Source organism: Medicago truncatula, chromosome 3 (genome assembly GCF_003473485.1).
Source record: "Medicago truncatula cultivar Jemalong A17 chromosome 3, MtrunA17r5.0-ANR, whole genome shotgun sequence".
NCBI classification, from domain to species: domain Eukaryota; kingdom Viridiplantae; phylum Streptophyta; class Magnoliopsida; order Fabales; family Fabaceae; genus Medicago; species Medicago truncatula.
In genome coordinates this window covers 13,580,482-13,598,447 of record NC_053044.1, presented here as the reverse complement: position 1 = coordinate 13,598,447, position 17,966 = coordinate 13,580,482, and the positions used below count along the sequence as shown (strand labels likewise).

Genomic DNA, 17,966 nt, shown 5'->3' with positions numbered 1-17,966 from the left:
TATTACTCATATCAGTTCCCTCAGAATCATTGTTAAAATAGAAAGTCAGACTAAGTTCTTGATCACCAAGTGATAATTCTGGTTCACTCCAGCCTGGTGGGTAGTTAGGTCATCGAAAAAAACAATTACGGTGGATTTTCAGAGAGAGAGAGAGTCTTAGCTCTCTTATTTTATTACTCGTATCAGTTCCATCAGAATCATTGTTAAAATTGAAAGTCAGACTAAGTTCTTGATCACCAAGTGATAATTCTGGTTCACTCCAGCCTGGTGGGTAGTTAGGTCATCGGAAAAAACAGTTACGGTGGATTTTCAGAGAGAGAGAGTCTTAGCTCTCTTATTTTATTACTCGTATCAGTTCCCTCAGAATCATTGTTAAAATTGAAAGTCAGACTAAGTTCTTGATCACCAAGTGATAATTCTGGTTCACTCCAGCCTGGTGGGTAGTTAGGTCATCGGAAAAAACAGTTACGGTGGATTTTCAGAGAGAGAGAGTCTTAGCTCTCTTATTTTATTACTCGTATCAGTTCCCTCAGAATCATTGTTAAAATTGAAAGTCAGACTAAGTTCTTGATCACCAAGTGATAATTCTGGTTCACTCCAGCCTGGATCTTCACTGCATGTCTTTTGTCATATGACTTTATTTTGATTATTGATGAAGTTTATTGAATCATTTTTCTTATCTCTTTTCTTAATGCTTTTATTGCTTGGCCGCCTTTAAATTGATTTACGGTTTATATTGTGATACGGAAGTTGAATTTATAAACGCTTTGAGATAATAAATTCTTGCCTTTGTAATCTAGGAATAGATGCAAACCCTTGAAACCAATTACGAATTCTTGTTCAATATGCTTAATTCTAATCTTAAGTTCACTAAGGAATTAGGGGTTATTTTAGGATTAATGATTTTCTCACTAAGGAATTAGGGCAAGAATAAATTAGAGAATTCGGTAATGATTTGATTAGTGGATTCAATTGTCATATTCAAGTCGATAGCTTAAGATAGTCATCTAGTGAAACTCATCCCTCACAACTTTATTATTATAAAGTTCAAACCAATTTACTTTGCTTAATTTTCATTATTGCAATCGAACAAATTCAGTACCTTTTTGTTCAATTAAGTTATAAATACTATTCGACAGTATAACACGATCCTCGAGTTCCACACTCGGTCTTACCGTTTTAATTTTACTACTTGCATGATTTCGTACACTTGCGAAAATCGCTATCACTCGCTGTCACATAGGTCCCTGACTCAGGATTAAATACAAATAAGTCTCTGACTCTACACTTCCGTTATCACTTTAGTCCCTGGCGTTAAGTTGCATTTACTTCCATTGCTGTTTATGCACACTGGTCTCATGGAAAAGGAGATATTTTATGTAACAGCTATATTAATTCAACGAATGTTTATAGGAATACAAACATTTAAGAGAGGTAAATAGTAAAAAGCATATGAACATCAATCTTTATGTTACTCAAACAAGTTGCCAATATTTAGAACCAATAGCAGCATGGATTATACTACTTGTTCCGTTTATCTATGCTTTATATTGCACATGCTAACAAAGCAGTGAAACAGAAAATTTGAAACAGTATCATATGAACATTCACTTAAAGCTACAAATTAAGAATATTACAAATCCTAATGCATTCTACTTTGTCTAACGGGATCATGCAGCAGGTTATTAGGAAGGAAACATACAAAGATGCATTCAAATGATAATAAAATGCAAACTGAATATTAGCCAAGTAAATACAATCTTGTGGCTATCAATTGCAACTATCTATTTGGATCCTCTCAAGTGATCTGATTTTCATCCAAATAAGCTTTGATCTCCTGAAATATCAAATAAGCATTTTGAGATATTTTGAGATATCTTTGGATTGATTGTTCAAACAATTGGTGAGTAGATAGGGAAAAGAAAAACGTACCAGAAAAAGGGAACACAGCTTGTTCTCATATTGTGACTTTTTCATTTATATCTATGACAGGGATGTGAGCGATTTTGGACCAATGTTCTTTCCTTTTATACCTTTCTTCTAACAATGGGCATCCCCAAATGGTCAGTTGCTTAAGAGAGTCGGGGAGGCTGTCTTCCGGTAATGACTCAAGCTCCTCACACATTTGAAATGAAAGTGATTTCAACGAGGAAGGGAGGCAGTTTTCTGGCAATGACTCGAGCTGTTGACAATTCCAAAAATAGAGATATTGGAGAGAGGAGAGGTGTCGAAGCCCATTTCCATCAAATGACTTCATTTCATAGAGATCAATGATAGACAGGTCCACAAGGGAGATAGGCAGCAACAACTCTTTCATCAAGGTGGTGACTATATTATCATCATTTCCAATAACCAATTTCGAAAGAGTGGTTTGGTTTTGGAGACCCCATTCTGTAACTGGTGGTGTTGTTATTTGGGAAAAACTCACAATTGATTGTAAGTTGGGAGGTAGACAAACTCCTTCACAAAATGAAAACACTCCTTGATTCAGAAACAACTTCTCAAGAGCGGTAAGCGAGTTCATCCGAAGCTTGACTTTAAACAATTCAATTGAATCATGGGATCTGATTTCAAGATGTCGGAGGCTCGACGACTGAGGGGAAGGTGTTTCTAAAATATAAATGGAATCCAGACTCCTACAATCACTTAAGTCAAGTGTTTGGAGCACAGGGAAACCATCAAGTGGGAAGGATGTAAGTGCATCACAACTACTCCATAAATAAAGACTCACAAGTGAAGTGTAATCGCTCCACGTTTCAGAAGGTAGAAAGGATAAGTTCTCACAATCTTTAATATGAAGTATTTGCAATGAAGTGGGTAGACCACTTGGGGGAAATGCAGTGAGAGAAGAAAGAGAATGGAGTCTCAAGTATGTAAGACAAGTGCTTCTCAAAATCAATTTTGGCACAACTGATAGCTCAACATACTTTTCAATCACTACATGTTGCATCATAGATAGAGAATCACTATCAAGCAATGACAACTGTGTCTTTTCACCAAGGCCGTTGATATTCATTTCTTTTATTGACGACAACCAATGCAAAGTAGATGGTTTTTCCAATAGATGAGAACAACCTTTGATTACAATTTCTTCGATGCAAGGAAGGTTGGTAGGTAAATGTCCCCTTAGTTCAGGACAATTACGCAACTCCATAGTTTTGAGTCGAGGAAAAGCAAATTTTATACCTTCAAAAGGAAGCCATTCATTCCAATTTGGCATGTTGTCAAATTTTATAAGCTCGAGGGATGGAAATGGTTGGAAGGAAGAATTGGAACCTACTTCTCCCTGGACATAATAGAACTTCGAACAAATTGTATCCAATATCATCATACCACATATTTCTAGCTCCTTGAGAGAAGGTAGCTGCCCTATGGGTGGAAGTGTCACACAATATTCACAATTACTAATACGGAGGGATACCATGTTAGAAAATGAAGAATTTCCCAGCCAACTCGGAAAGCTTGTCCCACCATACAAGCAAATATTCAGGCTCTTCAGATTTATTGGCGGCTGCAGCATATCGAGCACATCTTTCACTTTTTGCGACTCGTCACTTTGTTTTCCCCATATTAGCTCTAAATCCTCAATTTTTTCTTTGCTTTTCAAGTTGGCATCGTGTGCCTCTACGGAATCAAAAACATTATCCAGGTTCTTGATGGTAAGTGTTCTATGTAGGTTTGGGAGTTTTCCGAGCTCTTTGATACTTAACCCTACATGTCTCTTACCCACTATAAAAAGGGTGAGAGTTTGAAGGTTTTCTAGTCCCACAATTTCCACAGGCAACTCACTTATGTTAGTTCCACTTATATCAAGGTGACGTAGACTGACTAAATTTCCAATTTGTACTGGCAATTCAACGAGACTCTCACAACTTGATAAAATCAAGGTTTGTAAATTGTAAAGCTTATATGTTGCATCAGGCAAGCTTTTGATTTTAGTGAAGGAGATATCTAGATACCGCAACTGCACCAAATTTCCAATTGAATCTGGTAGCTTGGTGATGTTTTTATACCTTGATAGGGATAACACACGCAACCTTTTTTGTGATGGTAGGAAATCATCAACCACTTTTAAGGATAAGTAATTGTAATTGAACATTGTGGAGTAAGTGGATAGGAAGCTTCGCAAGCATTTGAAGCTATATAATTTCTCAAACTTGATGAAAATGTCATAGTATTCTTGGTTATATGAGAAGTGACGAACATTTTTATGGATGTCACCACATTCAAGCCTGCAACAACTTTTTCCTGATATGAATGTAGCTAAATCATTTACAAGGTCATGCATAACAAACTTTTCTCCACGAGCATCATCACTTAATTGTTGAATTAACGATCTCGATAACAATTCAGCAAACCAATCATCACCCAAGTCCTCCAACTTTTTCCCACCTTGAGAACAATCAAGGAATCCTTCTGCCATCCACAACAAAATCAATTTCTTCCTATCAAGTGGGTAGTCCTTTGGAAAAATTGAACAATATGCAAAACATCTTTTCAAGTGAGATGGAAGATATTGATAACTTAAATGCAAAGCAGGAAGAATATTATCATTTGATAAGTTCCATATGTCATTGTTTAAAATTGCAGTCCACTCTGTTATATCTACCTTTGAACGTAGAAGCCCTCCTATTGTTATAGCGGCAATTGGCAATCCTCCACACTTTCTTGCAATCTTCCTTCCTATTTCTTCAAGGGTTGTGTTTGTACTATGGTGAAACTCATCACTTCCCAATGCATGCTTTGAGAGTAAAGACCAACAATCTTCATTTGATAGAAGTTTTAATTCATGTATAGGAAATGTGTGTGCCACCTCAGCAACTTTTCGTTGGCGTGTTGTTATAATCACCATGCTTCCAGGTTTTCCATTACTGAAGGGACTTACTAGTTCACCCCAATCATTATAATTGTCATTCCACATATCATCTAACACAAACAAAAATCTTTTCTCCCTCAAGTTTTTCTTTAACTCAACTCGAAGGATATCAAGATTATTGCTATCCCAAGTTCTTGAAGTGACCGATTCAAGGAGAGACCTGGTTACTCTCATAATATCAAAATCCTCAGACACGCAAGCCCATGCCTTCAAATCAAAATATTGTTGAACTTCTTTATCATTGTAGACAAGTTGAGCAAGGGTAGTTTTTCCTAAACCTCCCATGCCCAAAATTGCAACAACACCTATATTATTATGGATTGTGTCTCTCTGTGATAGCAACATGTTCATTATTGTCTCTTTGTCATTCTTCCTACCCACTATGACAGATTCATTTACCACTGAACTTGAAGGTGTTCTACGAGAAACTCTAGCACTTTTAGTTTGCAAACCTAATATATCTTTATTTTGTGCAAAAAGTTGCAGGCTTTCACACATGATCTTCATATGGGAATTGATCTCTCCATAGATGTTTTTAAAAGGGGATGAAAGTAAGTTCCACACCTGATTAGTTTTGTTTCTAGCTTGTTTCTTCTCCATCTTGCATCGGAGGGAGTCATAACTTATTTGATCGAGTAAATCCTCAGCATCAAAGATAGCGTCTTTCAAGTCATCAAGCCATTGTTTGACAGCAAGATTGTTCATCTGCTTCTCCTCCGCATCATCCAGTACAGCCTGAAGTGTGAGCAGGGTTGTTTTTAATTGCCTCAAGAGTGAGACATTCAGCTTGGTGTTTTTGATGTAATCAAGAAACTCTGTTGAAGCAAGTTTCTCAAACAAGGTTTGCATAGTTGCCGAGAGAAAAGCGCCTCCTATCATAGTTGCCGCCATCTTCAGTTGATCTTGTTAGACCAAATCAGCTAGTAAGGAGCAAAGACTTGTATGTGAATTAATGGATAACATTACTGTTTTTGAATGGTTGGTTAAGAAGAAAAATTCGAAAGCGGGAAAGCAAAGTTCACCATTGGTTAATATTGGACCTACATCCCACAAAATAATTGATACAAAGAAAAAGGAAAAGTTGCACACTTAATTAAAGGCATCGAAATCTTTAAATAGCAGATACTTTATATACATTTTTACTTTTGGAAAGTGATTCAAATATGCAATGTCTGCTAATTAAAAATCCCCTCATATACCAATATATCATTTTTCTAATCAATTTTGTTAAAAATTAAAAGTAATGTTGATATATATATTAATATAACTATAGACTTGGACAAGTAAAAAAAAAACAAAACCTATAAAAGTGGCACTCGAGATTGATTTGATTGGATGTATGTTTAAAAAAAATATTTTACACTGTCATTGTATATCAATTAATCTCAAAAATGATGTAGAAGAGAGTGTGGTTATAACATTTCTTATCTGTAAAATAATTAGTCGTTGATAAGTATATCATAGCTGAAAAATATAGATCCTTTACTAATAAAAAGTTGTACACATTAAAAGAAAAGATATACACAGATAAATAATGATGAGCAAGTCTTAAATGGACACAAATACAAATAAAAAGTGTTTAGATACACTCATATAAATGGAAAAAAAAAATTAGTCACATCTTTCACTTATGTTCTCTTTTAAATTTCTCTTCAATGTATGCGTGCCTTTTTTATTTGTGATCGTGACCACGTAAGTATTTCTCAATAATCATTTGTTGATAAGTTATCATCCAAGAGTACTGCCAATGAATGGAGAACAATACTATTTTTGGACCCACACCCGACAATATATAATAGATATACATAGAAAAGTTGTACACTTCAAAAGCAATTGGCATCTTTGAAGTTTGAACGATATATAGTCGATTGTAGACTAGTATTTAAAAATTGTTCGAAACTCTAATGACGATAGGTACTGGCTTTTAGAAGTAGAAGCTTACAATTTTCCTTATCATCACTGCTAAGATAGTGACTTGATGGGTGTTAGGTCGACGAAATAAGAGAAGGTAATTAGTCCCTTGAATTTTTTCCTCTTTGACTCTTCATAATGAAGCTGAACTGCTGAAGCCAATGAAAGTAGTTGGATACAACCAGTCTAATATGGTGCATACAAGAATATTGATGTTGTACAGCAAATAACATATATACATAATGTAATTATCACAACCACCCATTGACAGCATATTACAGAACACAACTGGCGCTTAAATTTTTTTTTTTGGTAAATCGGGTATCCTCCACGCGTAATTGCGAAGACTAATCCTTCAAATATTGTGGGACTCAAATGGGCGGCAAGCACTTGCTAAGAGTTTTAATATTGTTGCATGCCCAAGGATAGATTCGAACCCAGGACCTAGGTCGCGCTTAACATTTAAGAGAGCTTTTTTATTTTTATTTTACTAAATGGGAAAAAGGAAATTATTATTGAATGAAGTGATATTAATGACCATTTTACTCTCTCCCTTAAGATTATAAGGCCAAACTCTTACCTCTGAGCTGATACCCGATGGCCTTGTTATTATTTGTGTGACAACCTTATGATTTTTATGAAAAATGCTTTTCATAGAGAGCTTGTGAGATTGTTAAACCTTCACCTTTGGCCTTAACTGGGTATAACTCATTACATTCCTGCCATTTGTTTGACATTGGAATCCATTGTTTTCGCCACTCAATCAACTTGAACTTCTTATTCTGTCTCAAGCTTTCTGACAAATGACTAAAATAAGTTGAAGCTCGTGGGAGATAGTAATTTTCCAGAATCCCGCTCCAAAGTTTGTTAGCTAATCGGAAAACATACCGAAAACAAAAAATCGTCAAACCTAAAACTAAGAATGAAATAAGCAAAACATAGTTCAATGATGTGTTTTACCGTAATCGTGGAGTTTGCTTTCAGTGGTTTCATTTGTATCAAACCACATGGTCACTTACGTCCTTGCATTCCATTAATACTGGGGAGAAAACCTAAACCATCCAATTTGATTACTAGAATGTTGTCTAAACAATAACAAAATGAGAATTACTTTATTCAAATACAATCAATGAAAGAGAAAAAAAAGAAAGTGGAATTTTCTAGTTAATTGCAGCAGTAGGCATCTTATATGTGCATGTAGCCTTGGTTTTGGTATGCTTTGTTAGCAGATTGTATGCAATAAGCATCTTATAAACATTAACATTGCATCATAACTACACTAGATATATTACCGTACAAGGGTGTATCAAGGGATCACCGGGAAAAAAGTTGGTTGATGTAGACAAGGGTTACACTGATTTGTTAGATACTATGGACAGTGGCGGAGCGAGAAAAAAATATTAGGGTGGGCTGCCAAGAGTGGTGGAGCTAGATTTTATTTTTGAGGAAGGCAATTTTTTTATGGCAATTTGTTTAGTACGTTAAAAATCATATTAGTTTTCAACTCGATCAATGTACTAGGTAATTGATTGAACAACTAAATTATCAATTAAACCACATGATTTAACTGAATGATTCAATAACTTATCTGTGTAACTCAACTTTTATAAAAAAATATATATATAGATATTAAATCGGATTGAACTAGATGACTAGTCTAATTTTTTATTGAAGAAAAAACTCATGAAATACACTAAAATCAGTAAAATCATTGCATGATAAATTATATTAATAATCAAGGAAGATAGTAAAATTTCTCCAAAAAAAGTAAAATAGCGAAATATAGTTTAATTTAACAAAGAATATAGTATTTACTTGGTAAAAAAAAAAAAAGAATAAAGTATTTACAAAATTAACTATTTTTTTAAAGAACAAAATTAAGTATATAAGGATATTTTAACATTTATATTATATTATATGTGTTTTATTATATTACACATATAAAGTTGTTTTAAACTCTTTCAAAAAAAAAAGTTGTTTTAAATTGAAAATAGTTGTGTTTTATAAATTCCTCTATAAAATGTATTGTTTTGTCAAATCCTCTGTAATGGTGACTTCATTAATTCATCGCTGCCAATTAATAACATTTTTTAATAAAAAGAAGGAAGAATAAAAAATATAATATAATTGGCAAACCGCGAAGATGTGTTTATTAAAACACATGAATAATGTAATTTTGGGGGTGGGGCATGACCCACCTCAGCCCATGAGCTCCTCCGCCTCTGACTATGGATAACATAACATATGTGAATAAAATCATCCATACACTTCACACCACGGATTGCCAATTTTTTTTACTTTAGATGGCCATTTTTAGGGTGGGGTTTACAATGCATACGGAAAAGATTTGTGCACCATGCAAAAGTTGTGCAAAAATGACCCTAAATTAAATCTGTACCGTTCATTTATTATTATTTTAATGCCGACGGTTGAGATTTGTTTGGATGGAGGAGTGGGTGACTTGCTGCCTTACAGGGAGAGAGGGCATGTGGGTCCCACCCTTTTGATTAAATCAAAATATTTTATTGCATTTTTTTGGTAGATTTTGTATTGGGCTTAGGCTTGCAATGTAGGGAAAAAAATTTCTATGGGCTGCCAAATTTAATTTTCTTGGCCCAAAAAAATGGAAATTTTTTTTCCTGCATAATTTTAATTTTTGACCGAAAATTGCATTTAATTTAATATGGAAAAATCTAAAAAAGAATTAAAAATTAGCATAAGTTGTTTTAGTAAATTGGACGGTTGTAATTGGATTTTAATTTTTTGGAAAAACTAGAAGATGAATAAATTGTGTGTAACTTTTGGGTAGTAAAATTGTATTATGTTATTTTGTATATATAAATTTAAAATATGTTTTGCTATTATTATCACTAAACAAAACGAAAATTGCTATTAATCTGAATGTTTATAATTGGAAAGTTTGTAATTAAATGAATGTTTTTAATTGGAATTGTTATCACTCCACCAGCTTTATCTTTGCTATTAAATTAACGTTTGTAATTCAATTTTTTTTCTTTGGAAAATTTAGAATATGAATAGATTGGGTGTAATAGTTGGGTAATAAATAGACAATTCAGTCACTATTATAGATAGTGTGTGATGTATATTAAAGACAACATAGATAATTTATTGAATAAATCTAAAATGTCAAGTTTTACTTATTTTGGTGACTGAAGTGTGTACATTATTGTTGAATGGGTCAAGGTAAATCAACATTAAAATACGCAAAACATTTAGTCATTAGCAAGTTTGAGTTTTTGTATTTTTAAGATTTTTTTTTGTTGGTTTATTGTCGAGTTTATTTAATTATTTAGTATTTATGTTATTTTCATTTAGATGTGTTTAAAAAATAGTTGTAATTTGTTATCTATATTGAATTTATAAATTAGTTTTGTGATTAGAATAAAATTTTATTGAAGTAAATTTATAATGTAATACAAATTAATTATAATAATAACGATAAAATTGATGAAATAAAAACCACGTGGTGAATATCTTGATTAATCAATTAACATTTATCTTGTATAAGATTCTTTATGTTAGGGTAAATGTTGTGTGTTTGATTTATTGTTGTGACATCTTGATCAAAAAATTAGCAGTCTTCCAAGTAGTTTAGGTCGAAGAGTATTGTCGTTAGGGTGAGAGTTTTAAGCTTGATTAGTCAATTAAAATTTTTATTGGTCATTGAACATTCATCCTAGTACATTGACTGCAAGATTCTTTGAGTTAGGGTAAGAGTTGTGAGTTTGATCAGTCGTTCTTCTATCTTGGAAGTAGTTTAAGCCGAAGAGTATTGTCATTAGGGTGAGAGTTGTAAGATTGATTAGTGAATTAAATTTTTTATTAGTCATTTAACATTCATCCAAGTACTCTTACTGCATGATTCTTTCAGTTAAGGTAAGAGTTGTGAGTTTGATCAGTCGTTATTCTATCTTGGAAGTAGTTTAGGTCGAAGAATCTTGTCACTAAGGTGATTGTTATAAGCTTGATTATTTGGTGAAAAATTTGATTAGTTGTTGAACATTCATCCAAGTACTTTGACTGCAAGATTCTTTCACTTAGGGTAAGAGTTGTGAGTTTGATTGGTCGTTATTCTATCTTGGAAGTAGTTTAGGTCGAAGAATCTTGTCATTAAGTTGAGAGTGTTAATCTTGATTAGTCGGTGAAAAATTTGATTAGTCTTAAAACATTAATCCAAGAACTTTGACTGCAAGTTTCTTTCAGTTAGGGTAAGAGTTGTGAGTTTGATCAGTCGTTGTGATATCCAGGAAGTAGCATAGGTCGAAAAATATTGTCATTAGGATGAGTGTTGTAAGCTTGATTAGTCAGTAAAGAGTTTGATTAGTCGATAAAGAGTTTGATTAGTCGTTGAACGTTCATCCAAGTACTTTCACTGCAAGATTCTTTCAGTTAGGGTAAGAATTTTTAGTTTGATCAGTCGTTCTCAAGTCTTAGTAATTGTTTAGGTAAAAAAATCATGTCATTAGGGTGAGAGTTGTAAGCTTGATTAGTTGATAAAAAGTTTGATTAGTCCTTGAACGTTCATCCAACTACTTTGACTCCAAGATTCTTTCAGTTAGAGTAAGAATTTTGAGTTTCACCACTCGTTTTGAGGTCTTTGTAGTAGTTTAGGTCAAAGAATGTTGTGATTAGGGTGATAGTTGTAAGATTGATTAGTTGATTAACATTTGGATTAGTCAATGAACGTTCATCCAAGTACTTTGACTCCAGTATTCTTTCAGTTAGGGTAAGAATTTTGAGTTTCATTAGTCGTTATGAGGTCTTTGTAATAGTTTAGGTCAAATAATCTTGTCATTAGGGTCAAAGAATGTTGTCATTAGGGTTGGAGTTGTAAGATTGGTTAGTCGATAAAATGTTTGATTAGTCCTTGAACGTTCATTCAACTACTTTGACTCAAAGATTCTTTCAGTTATAGTAAGAATTTTGAGTTTCATCACTCATTTCGAGGTCTTTCTAGTAGTTTAGGTCAAAGAATATTGTCATTAGGATAAGAGTTGTGAGTTTCATCACTCGTTTTAAGGTCTCTCTACTAGGGTTGGAATTTATTTGTTCTTCCTTTTCAAAATCATCATTTTTCGAATTTTCACAATTTTGTTCCTTATAATAAGGTTGGACTTTATTTGATCTTCCTTTTCAAATTCATCATTTTTTTTAATTTCCACAATTTTGTTTCTTCTATTAGGGTTGAACTTTATTTTATATTCCTTTTCAAATTCATCATTTTGCTAAATTTCACAATTATTTTTCTTCTATTAGGGTTGGACTTTATTTGATATTCTTTTTCAAATTCATCATTTTTCTAAATTTCACAATTATTTTTCTTCTATTAGGGTTGGACTTTATTTGATATTCTTTTTCAAATTCATCATTTTGCTAAATTTCACAATTATTTTTCTTCTATTAGGGTTGGACTTTATTTGATATTCTTTTTCAAATTCATCATTTTGCTAAATTTCACAATTATTTTTCTTCTATTAGGGTTGGACTTTATTTGATATTCTTTTTCAAATTCATCATTTTTCTAAATTTCACAATTATTGAGGTTGGACTTTATTTGATCTTCCTTTCCAAAATTATTATTTTTCTAATTTCAACAAATTTGTTCATTCTACTAGAGTTGGACTTTATTTGATATTCATTTTAAAATTCCTCATAGTATAGAGCACAAAAGAGCTAAAAGAGGTTATTTTATTTATATATAGTGTGGATTACGTGAAAAGAATATATTAACAAAAAAAAAAAGGGTGTTATTTTTTAAAAAATAAATAAGTAAGGTAATGATTTTTTTTTTTAATAAATGCAATGAATTGAATATTAACTAAAAAAACTTAATTTCACTTTAAATATTGTTTTTGGCATAATCATGTTACACAATTTCCCTTTTCCTCTTATGCCAACATAATCAAATTTTATCTCCCTCCAATTTCACTTTTTCTTTTATGTCAAAATAATCAAATTTTATTCCCCTCCCATTTCAATTTCAACAACAAACCTCTATGTTTATTTTGCAATCGGAGCAACTTTGTCAGCAACCACCGTGCCGGAAAAGTGGTTGACGGCCATTTTTCTCCTTCTTGGTGAGTTTCATCTTCCTTCCCTCCTCTAAAGTGTATTGTAGGAGTTTTGTATACGGATTTTCGGATTATGTATGAAGTTTCAATAATATGGGTGAAAGATGGGTACCTAATGGATACGATTTGTGATAGAGAAAAGGGAAGAATTTTAAAACTTAACTTCATTACATCTCGGTACAAGTGGAATGGAGATGTTTTAATTTTCAATACCTACCATTGGTTGTTTCACACAGGAAAGATGGATAACATGGAAGCTTACAAGATTGGGTTAACCACTTGGTCTAATTGGATTGATTCTAACATTGATCCCTCAAATATTAATAGTTCTCCTAGTAAAAAACTTCCTTATATATATTTTGTGATATTGGTAATTGGTTCTGTTCATGATAGTTTACTATAAAAATAAAGGTTAATGGTGCTTTACCCCCTGTAATAAAGTCGTTTTTTTATGACCTATTAAAAAAAAATTAATAGGGGGTAAATTAAAAAAAAATATTTTATAGGGAGGAAAACCAAAAATGACCTATATTACAGGGGGTAAAGCACCATTAACCCTAAAAATAAACTATCAAAGTATATTGTGGATTTCAAATTTTATTAATTTATGCTTACTGGTGTTAATGAACATGTGAAGCCTCTGTTGGAAGTGATACCTCAAAAGGTACTATATGATATTTATTTTGGCTATCAGTCATGTTTTCTTCTGCTACTTCAATAAATTATAGAGTAATGTACATGCTCAGTTGCTGTGTTATTTTAGATGTATCTTTGCTTATGATTTCCTTTATGAATATGGTTTAAATGTGGCTTGTAAATTTGATTTGGTTACGAGTATATTTGAAGTAAAATGACCTATGTTTGAATTTCATCCACTCAATCAGGAGCTTACTCAAACTGTCAAGATGTAGACCTTGCTCTCTTTAACACTATAATCTAAATTATTGTTGAACAATGATGTTTTTCCATTTCACAGGCAATCCACAAACTGTCAGAATATCTAAGTTTCCAAGTGAGGAATATTGCAAAGGAACTTGTTGATGCATTTGATCTCAGTTGCTGTGCCATCAGTGCTGGATTATTTGAGTGTTACTCAATCATAAGCTACACCTTTGTTAAAGTTGTGAATGAGTAAAAACCTATAAATTCTTGCTGCCATAATCTAATGATGATATTCATAGTTTTCATCTGCAATAACTCATCCAATTATGAAAACTACAGTCAAAGTTTATTGATTTCTTCTATTATGTTTCTTACCTCGATGCATAAAATAATTAAGATTTAATCAATTAATCTTTGATATGTCAAAGCAAGTGTTTTTTTGTCCCAGAACAAACATCAATGAAGTAATTATAGTTTTTTTTTTTTACAAAGTATGAAAAAATGTTAAGCCTTTTTAACATGAACTGACCATCATTTACAAATACTCCATCTTACAAATTTCTTTTTTCGAACAAGTACAAGGAGTCAAGGACCATATATGTTCTTAGTTTTTTTAGGGTGTTTTTCATATACGTTTAAAATCTCCAAAGCATACAGCAGTCCAAAGCCTATAGTTGAGAATTAACATTATTCAACTCTGATAGTTCTGTAATATGCAGTTCGAGCCACTTCACTTTTTTTGCCTGATATCTTCATGCATCTTCAACGATGCTTCGGAAAATTTGGTCAGTTGATCATGGACCTTGGTTAAACTTGCATGTACACAACACATATTTGCAGACTAGCCATACATCTTCACTTTTGAAATATTTTTTGCCTGATATCTTCATACATCTTCTTTTAGATATTGAATCAACAGAATAAATACCCACTCTTATTCGTGAGTGCAGATCCTTCACAACCCTGGTCTTGTTGATCACTTGAGTGCCTTGGTCTTTTGCAAATTGATGTCTAAGCTGGTAACATTTTCGATCATAGACATTCCTGATGGGTATACTAGTAAAAAAAAATGCACATTCAATGTCAGCAACTAGCGCACGACCGTGCCAATATATAGGACGATTGTGCGTCAATAAGTTTCAAGCTTCGGGTCGAATCTTCCAGTGGAAACAAACACGGCCGTGTCATAATTGAGCACGACCGGGCGTTACTGAAGAACAACAAATCGAAAGACGAACATGGAGAACACTCAAGAACAACAATTTAAATGGTGACCACCTTCTTCAAAATGCATTTCAATAATGAAAACTACTACTAGTATTCAAAAACCTTACATCATAATAAAGAATTAAATATTTTTAACAAATTCTTATACATACCTTCAAGTTCGAAGATTTCAGAAATCAGCAATGAGATTTAATGAATCCAGATCTAGAAACCAAACTAAGTTGAAATCTCCAAACTTCAATGGAAAGTGAAATAAAATTTAACAATCTTGTTCAAGAAGATGAAATTTAAGTTAATGGGTAGGTTGATAGTGAGTATCAATTTCTGAAAATATGAAGAAAATGGTGGTAGATGAAAATGATTCTTTGTGAGATTCAAGTGAAGGAAGAGAGAAAGAAGACTCACGTGAGATTCAAAATGGGGGTCGATGGTTATTAAGTTTGAATTTTTACTCTCCATGTTTCAATTTTAGGGGGTAGACAAGTAATTGCTGATAAGTGGCGGTTTTTTAGGGGGTATGAGCAGCAGAAACAATAAATGGAATATTTTACAATATTATATGTTTCATTAAAATGTTCCAGCAGGTAAAAAAACCCTTTTTACCGCCAACTGTCCAAAATTTCATAGGTTGTGCATGGTGCACAAATCTTTTCCTTGTGCATGCTAAATGCCACCCATTTTTAGAGGTTTTTGCATTCCTTCCATCTTTTAAAGGTTGGTTTTGTCTTCATTCTCCAGTGCGCCGCACGTTTTTTCACACTGCAAAACATGTTTGTCAGGTTTTTGTCATTTGTTGTCATGCTTTAATAGCTTTCACCCCGACATCGGTTTTTAGGTTAAAGTTGAATTTTAATTTCATGGATTCCACTAGACATTTATCTCTATAAATACTCGATGTTGTGTTGTGCATTGTCGCAAATCACAAATCATTCATGAATTAGATTATAGATCAAATATTTTGTTCAAAAATGAAGATGAAGATGAAGATGGAAAACTCTTTTGATTCCTTGTGCGATGTTCTATCTAGTAGAGAAACTTGGAGGATCAAGGTTCACTTGAAATGGTTTTGATTGATGGGAAGGTATGATGTTGTTATCCATCTCCTTGATTTTTTCTTAGGAATTTTTGTGTTGTCTTATTTTTTATGATTTATAGTTCCTTTTTTATTTAAGTTTTTGTGTATTTTCGTTGTCTATAGGGTGGGAAAATTCATGACATCGTTCGCAAGCAGCTGTTGTATATGTTTCAGTAGAAGTTGGTTGAGGGAAAGGTGTAAAAGATCTTTTTTAGTTTTTTTCTTTTGCTAAGTGTTGGTTCATATCGTCCAACCCTTCATCCTTATAAGATAATTTTCCAGATGAAAACTAAGATATCAGGCTATAACAGTTCCTTTATTAGTCCATATGGTTTGACATTCACCAATATAGCATATGTGTGCAGGCATTCTGTTGACTATGGCTTATATTAGGCATGACAACAAAACCCATGTCTATGGAGTTTGAAGTTACTCGGATTTTCAATGTTTTGTCCCTTTTTCAGTATATATATTTTTTTTAATACACCATTTTGGCATATTATTCATGTTATGTTCTTTCTTTATTCTCTAGTACCCCCACCCCAAACTTAGTTGGTTGCAAATTTCAATAGCAACCCCAACTTAGTTAGTTGGTTATAAAAAGAGATTCTAGGGAAGAGATTATACCAGATGGAGCCTTTAAGAAAGAAAGAGCATAGACAAGAAGAGCGGTCAAGACAGACTTAAGAATTTAAACGACCACCGAAGGATAGGAACCGGCTTTGCCAACCAAACAATCTAGATTTTATACGGTTAACCATAGGTTCCCAAAACGACAGCCTCACCGAATCCAGATAACCCCAATCAACTGAGTCGTAAGCCTTTTCAAAATCAACCTTAAACATCATCAATTCTTTCCTAGTCTTATGAGCCTCATCAACCACCTCATTTGCACTCAAAATACCATCTAGCATTTGTCTATTTTTAACAAATGCAGACTGAGTTTCAGAAATGACCCTTCCAATAACCTATCGCAATCTATTCGCCAACAATTTTGCTAGAATTTTATACAAACTTCCTACCAAAGATTTTTTTTTTTTATACATGTTATTCAATCTTTTATAAACTTTTTTTTATTTTAACCTATCTAGGATTCACAGATGGTTTTCATCTCCCCACTTTGCTTAAAAAAATATAAAATAGCTAAGAACTAAATAGACTCTCCCTAAAAAAAACTAAATTGACTCGATTTATTTTATTTAGTGACTAAATTTGGTCTTGCAATATTTCTCAGAGATTAAAATGTGTATTCACTCTTAATTTTTATCATATCAAGTTGTTGTTTAATGATATTAATGATTTTTTTTTTGGTAATATATTTATGATACTTTATAAAGCTTAGCCCAGTTGATAAGAATAATGCATAATATATGCAAGGTCGGAGTTCGAACCTCAGACACCACAAAATAATAAATATACACATATTTCTTTTCTATTATAACTTTCACTTTCTTTCGTCTCCGTGAGTATAACTCAGTTGACCCACTTTTTGTTTTTGAGGGATCAATTGGCCCACTTATTCCCCTTAAATCGGCCCACTTATTCCCCCTAAAAGATGAATTCTAACTATTAAGCAACTTAACAAAAAAAATTATCTTCCTTTCAATTTTTAACTTGTCCTGGATAAATTTTCTCAAGACTACTAATTTTATTTTTATTGTTTTTATTTTTTCGAAGGACTAAATTGGATCTTTAGAATATTCTTAGGGATTAAAATGGGTTTCACTATCAAAAGTAATGAACAAAAAGAGAATAATTTTTTTTTTGAGGGAAAAAAGAGAATAAATTTATTCTATGTCAATTAATGCCAATTATTTAATGGTTGATTAATTTTATAATCATGTTTTATACCTTTTCTTGTCAAAAAAAAAAGTTTTATACCTTTTTTTTTTTGACAAAGTTT

At 32.6% G+C, this 17,966-nt stretch overlaps 1 protein-coding gene and 1 long non-coding RNA gene across 2 annotated transcripts; both read right to left on the bottom strand.

Moving 5' to 3' along the window:
* Positions 1-1,465: 1,465 nt before the first annotated feature.
* LOC25490419 (putative disease resistance RPP13-like protein 1) lies at positions 1,466-5,924 on the bottom strand. The gene is made up of 2 exons (XM_013603843.3): positions 1,933-5,924; positions 1,466-1,837 (listed from the first exon to the last, which is right to left on the bottom strand). The coding sequence occupies exon 1, from the start codon at positions 5,765-5,767 to the stop codon at positions 1,958-1,960; it is 3,810 nt and encodes a 1,269-aa protein (XP_013459297.2). The 5' UTR covers positions 5,768-5,924; the 3' UTR covers positions 1,466-1,837; positions 1,933-1,957.
* Positions 5,925-14,253: 8,329 nt separating this feature from the next.
* LOC112420509 (uncharacterized) lies at positions 14,254-15,424 on the bottom strand. The gene is made up of 2 exons (XR_003010680.2): positions 15,141-15,424; positions 14,254-14,817 (listed from the first exon to the last, which is right to left on the bottom strand). It is a non-coding gene; the product is annotated as an uncharacterized lncRNA (long non-coding RNA).
* Between the last annotated feature and the right edge of the window lie 2,542 nt (positions 15,425-17,966).